The 6,000-nt window shown below is 34.0% G+C and overlaps 1 protein-coding gene across 2 annotated transcripts in view; it reads right to left on the bottom strand.

Annotated features, from left to right (window-relative positions):
• Nucleotides 1–1,430: 1,430 nt before the first annotated feature.
• LOC136042128 (kelch domain-containing protein 10-like) overlaps nucleotides 1,431–6,000 on the bottom strand; it is a 72,154-nt gene continuing 67,584 nt past the window's right edge. For both annotated transcript variants that reach the window (XM_065727037.1, XM_065727038.1), the window contains exon 8: nucleotides 1,431–4,052. In XM_065727037.1, the coding sequence (XP_065583109.1) occupies nucleotides 3,813–4,052 (240 nt within the window). In that variant the 3' untranslated portion in view covers nucleotides 1,431–3,812. The remainder of the gene's footprint in view (nucleotides 4,053–6,000) is intronic.

Here is a 6,000-nt window from a genome sequence, read left to right as displayed (position 1 = left end):
GATAAATGCATTAAAATAATTCGTGTTATATACAAGAATAACATGGCTATGGTTATGGTAGCAAATGAAGTAAGCAGCTAATTTCATGTTTCGTAAGTAGTTAAGTTCTATCCCTACTAATATGGGTTATTTTGATGATTTTTTTCAAAAAGGAGCAAGGCAAAGGCTATGCGAGAGCATGGAATCAAATGGAGAAGTGAAACTCGTTTAGGCTTATTACTGACTTATTAGAATTTGTCAGAGTTCATGGCGCAGAACAGGTTAGAAAATTAATGTTAAGAAGACTAAGTCTCCTAAACTGGAAATACGAGAAGGTGAATAGATGATATTGGGTAACGAAAAGATTGACCCAATGAATAGCTTCCTTGTGTTAGGTAGTATTATTGGTAACGTTTTTGGATGCAGTGCAGACCTTAAAAGCAGTGTATAAAAGGTCCAAGACATTTTTTTCAAAGTTAAAGTTCGGAAGAATAGCAAGATAAATCTAAGAACCAGGATTAGAATATTAGAAGCAATTGTGATGACAGTTGTCAAGTATGTTTATGAAACATATTTTTTCTGAAAGACAAAGGGTGATTTGTTCGATGTTTTTGGGAGAAATTGCTTATGGATTCTTTTGGGTACCTATCTGACCGATCGTATTTTTAACAGTAAGCTGTACAAAAAAATGCGGTTCTATCCCGCTTTCTGGGGCTACAATAAAGGTTGAGATGGTTGAACACATTCTATGGATGAAGGATGACAGTTTACAAAACATCCTCTTTTTCTGTCAACCCTGTATTGCCAAACAAAAAGTAGTTCATCCCTGAATGGGGTAGGAGGAGTTCGTGATGAAGTGTTCAATAGAAATTTGAACTCCTCGGTAGGCTGTAAAAAGGAATGCTTTGAATGGACTGGGATGGAGGAGGGCTCTGTATAGCTTTGTTGGCCCCAGGTGGCTTGATGCTGCAGTGAGCTATTAGAAATAGTACTGGTAGTTACTGAATCCTCATCTTCTCCGATATATCCCGGTTTAGGTTATTTTTTTCAGTGTGAGGCACAGCTAGATGGGTTTTCGGAGAGGCAAAGTAGCTATGCAGGGGCGGGTTTTGTAATTCTATTGCTTGATTTTTTGGCATAATAATATTGATCATGAATGCTTGTCTATATGGCGATACGGCGAGTACTGATGTCACTGATAGGAAATGCAATATGTTACAACAACATCTTCAACTCTGCAAGGCTTTCGTGAAATTTTGGAAACACAGCCGTAACATATTATCATATCAAATAATGCCTATTGGTTATGCTCTGGTTGTTGGGCGTGTTCCTAGAAAAACTGTATAATAGTTCTGTTAAAGTCAATCATAGTTCTGAAGGAATCTTCCCATTAAAAATACATTATGAGTAGTTTCCTTAATTTAACTTAATAAGCAAGGATGCCAGTAATATGAAGTTAGAATATTTATTTATAAATATCGACACAATTTTCACTGAGATAGAAAAAATTGCCCCTTTTTTGATAGCCTGGAAATCTAATACTGAAAATCTTGTTCAGAAGGGTCCAATTGATATTTTAACTAATAGTTTTATTGTTGAATTAAAAAAAGAAAGCAAAACCTCACAGACACATCGTCCATATAAACTGCATACAATTTTAGAGGAACAAATATTTGACATATCAATGGATTATGGTGGTCCCTAGTTACAGCCAAGAGACACCTTTCCTCTTCCAATTGATTTTTTTTCAGGAACGGCAAAAATTTTAGAGGGGATTTTTAAAAAAAGTTTGGGACAAAATTAAGAAGAAATGAAAACACCAAAATTTTGTTAACAAAAAGTCAACTTCATTGAGAACTCTTTCGCACAAGAAAAAAAAAACACTACACATCTTAAAATACCAGTTTTCATTCAGCACTTGAACAAATAGCTTGATTTCTTATGGGAGATTAGTTAAGGTAACTGGGAAGGATTCAAGGTTGTATCACGTAGCAAAGTTTCTTTTTACTTGAGAAATTTCCTCTATACGGAATAACAGGGAAGGAACAGATGGCAATGTTGGGTTTGTACCCGCCTTTGAAGTAAGAAGTAAAAGTGATACGAGAGACAAATACCGTTAGGATTATTTGAAACGCCAATAAACTGAACATCGGGAACTTTTTCTGAGAAGAAATAAAAGCATGGGGGATTTGATATGGATTTTATCATCTTGTTGAATTTATTTGTCACTTGAGATAAGGGGAAAGTATCTGGAGAACTTACTGAACAGAATAGCCATATTCTATTTCTTTTTGTCAATTATGATAGCAAGGGGGCTAAAGGAAGAAATTATTTTGGGATATGAGAGAGATTGGCCGACAGAAGTGTCGACGAGAAATCACAACATTTGATACGTTTGTACGTACAGTAATGTTGTAATACGTTAGTAACGTTGGTACTTATAAGCAGATCGATATACAGAATAAAAAGTCTTTTCCAGAGAGACCATTTTATTCTACATTCTTTTCTATTAGGTATGGTAATTTTTTTTTTGCTTTCTTTGGTTCTTGAGTTTCCTTCTTTTATTTTTTTCGCTTTCTAGGCTTTTTTCTTTGTTTCTTGAGCTGTTATCTTTAATTTTCTTGCTTTCTGTGTTTCTTGAGTTCCTTTCTTTGATTTTATCCTCTGAAAGCAGTATGTCTCGCCACTTATATTTACGATATACATTTCAAAACCGTGGACTGTGTGGGTCATATCTTCCAAATATACTGAAAGCCAAGAATTAAATTTGGTTCTGAATAAAATTAATTACTGCAATCATTTTTTTTGCATTTTATTTTATATTAGGTAAGATGATTTTGTATTTTTCCTATCTTGTTAGAGAAGTGTGACATTTCTAAAAGCCTTAAGGGGTGCCATTCTTCTATATTTGTAAACTGTGACCATTAGGATGTTTTAAATCTACTGCTCTAAGAACAAAAAATTTGAGCTATTCGACTAGAACTTACAAAATTTCAGACATATATCTTTTTTAACTCTTAACGAAGTAGATTTAGAACACAAAATCACCAATAGTTGCAAAACTTGCCTATTTCCGTTGTCTAAATTATTCCAGTCTATTTCACAGAACTTGCATTCAATTTCAAAATGAATCAGAAATATCTTGATAAAATCTTTCCTATACTATGCTTGCAAAAGAAAAATAGATGGACATCTTTTTGTTATTTTTTTTCACGTACAAGTCTTCACAAAAAATGAAGTCACTACAGGCACGCATTCAGGATTACAGCCTCCGGCTCCCCAAGTTGTCTTGAAATCTATCATATAATCTTCACAGTCTTAAGACCCCCCCCCCCCCCAATATGTTAGACCCCTTTTGAAACATATTCTTTATTAAAAAAATTGGCTCATTCTATGTCATATATTTTCAAAAATACACATTAAATAAAGAATGATAGCCAAGCATATATGAAGGAAATAATCTAAAGGGGCCTCGAATTTCAGACGGGGGGACAATTTGACAAAACTCTCGAAAAAAAGAGGTGAATATATATATATATATATATATATATATATATATATATATATATATATATACGTAATTATCAGGAGACTGGGTCTGAGATCCTGCCACTCCTTCTGTTTACGTGCTTAGCATACGCAATAACGATTTACGCAAAATTTTGGAAAACAAAATTAAGATGAGAGAATTAAATTGCAACAAGAAGAAAAAATCTAAAAAATCCTAGTGGAAAAAGCAGAAAAAAAATGTTCAAACACAACTACGTCGTCGTTGTTACACAGACAACTTGTGCGAAAATATTCTATTTCCAGACTCAACTAGCCTTGAGCTTCTATGCGCCAAGAGCACTAATCTGGAGTTCATGAACGTATCGACTAGGGATTCCAAGCTCTAAAAGAGCAGAAGATGAGAATTCGTGAATCCTTCTACGACTGCTGAAAATTACCGCCTCAAAAGCAAGTCTCTTCAGTTTAGGAATAGTTATCCAAATTGAAAATAGTTCATTGGTCCTTACATTCGCATCAATTCTTCCGATGTCCACTACGCCTCCAAATATGAACAGTCTGCCTTCCTACAATGAAAAAGCAACCACAGTTAATAGTCTTCACAAAATGATAGAGGATTGCTTGTAATTCAACTAGAAAAAAGGGAGGAGTAGAAGGGGAGAAGCACTATAAAGTGAACAATTTTCCTGAAAAAAAAATCCTTCATCACAGAATTAGGGAAAAATTGTAAGGAACCATGGCCTTAAAATGCAGGGTTTAAATAAAAAAAAAGTTCTCCGAAAACCTTAGAGGAAAAGTGGTGAGCTGGTTACACGTTAACCAATAGACTAAACAACTCCATATCGTACAACAACATTGAAATGTTAGAATAAGAGCCCGAATAGGAAACACAAAATATTCAGATTCATTTCTAGAATGAATTAGTAATTAGTAGCTTAACTTCACATTACATAAATGTTTCATTATGTTGTTGCCAACACAGATATGCATGCTCCTCATCTGTCCCAATCTATTCAAAGTCTTCCTCCTTACACCCTTCCAGGAAGTTCCCGTTTCCCTTAATTCATCCTTCATCCCCAGAACGTGCCCTAGCCATCTGAACCTTTCTCTCATTATAGCCCTAGAAAGCGGGATTAAACAAACTTTTCGTACAGCCAACTATTTGAGATACGCTCAATAAGTTGGGTACCCGAAACAATCAGTAGGCAATTTCTCTGGAATAAATATAGCAAATCTTTCTTCGTTTTTATGAGCACCCATGCTTCAGAGCCATATTTGACCACTGTCATCACGTGTAGCTTCCAATATTCTAATATTGGTTCGCAGACTTATCTTTCTATTCTTCCAATTGTTTTCCAATTTTGAAAAAAGCACCCAGGGCCTTGGCTATTCTATCTTTAACATCTTCACTGCACCCACTGTCTTTACTAATAATACTACCAAGGTAAGTGAAGCTGTCCACTTGATCTATCTTTTCGTTACCCAGCGTCACCTTTTCATCTTTACTTATTCTTAGTCGCAGCGACTTAGTCTTCTCAACACTAATTTTGTTCTTAACATTAGTAGGATTAAATATTACTGGTAATCACAGCGTAAAGCAATGGAATAATATGGAAATCATTTGTTTTTGTATTCCCAATTTCATCTTCAAAAGAGTATATCAATACAATCATTTGGATCTAAACGCTGATCGAACTTATTCCCTCTGAAGGCATATACTGAATTTCAGACTAACAACCTTGTTGTCGTATGCACAGGTTAAGATTCCCTTTTTCATACAGAATAATGAGAACATTATACCCCTCACAGTCTGTAATTTATACACTAACTTTTCCCATTAATATAAAATATGTCTAAACATTCTAAAGCAAAGCAATTCCTGTTATTAACTTATTATTTCCGCGTCTTATACTATCTGCATTTTAATCACACTCGAATTGATTACATTTTCCACAAGTTGGTAAGTATATATGAAGAATAACGCACGCATATTATTGTGTGTATCAAATATGGAAAAACAATTAAAACCCCATTTTACAACATTTTTAACATAAATATTAGGTAAATATCAAGGCAAAAGCAGGGAAAGATAGAAGCGAGTTTTACTTCCCCCTTCCTAGCAGACAAAAACATACAAAAACTCAAAATCAATTTAATATCCTAAAATTATGATATTTCCTGACAAATAAAAATTTATTTCAAACTATATCTCCCCTAACCTTGGAAAAATATTTGAGGTTGGTCCTTTGTTCAAAAATTTCGGCACCCTTTAGCAGTGAGAAAAACAAAAAAGTAAATATTAGCTGCTTTTTTTATCAATCAAAAGGAATACTGGACAACTGATCGTGCCTGAAATTCAGGAATAATTTCGCCAAGACCAACGATTTGGCATTTAACACCAATACACTAAAAAAGCTGAATTTAAATATCTAATAAACATATTCTATAATTATTATAAATCAAATAGATTTTCCATTAAAAAAACACTTTTTCAAACTCTGAACTGAAACTTCA

The sequence above is a fragment of the Artemia franciscana genome, unplaced genomic scaffold (assembly GCF_032884065.1).
Source record: "Artemia franciscana unplaced genomic scaffold, ASM3288406v1 PGA_scaffold_67, whole genome shotgun sequence".
Lineage (NCBI taxonomy): Eukaryota > Metazoa > Arthropoda > Branchiopoda > Anostraca > Artemiidae > Artemia > Artemia franciscana.
This window is presented reverse-complemented; position numbering and strand designations above follow the sequence as displayed.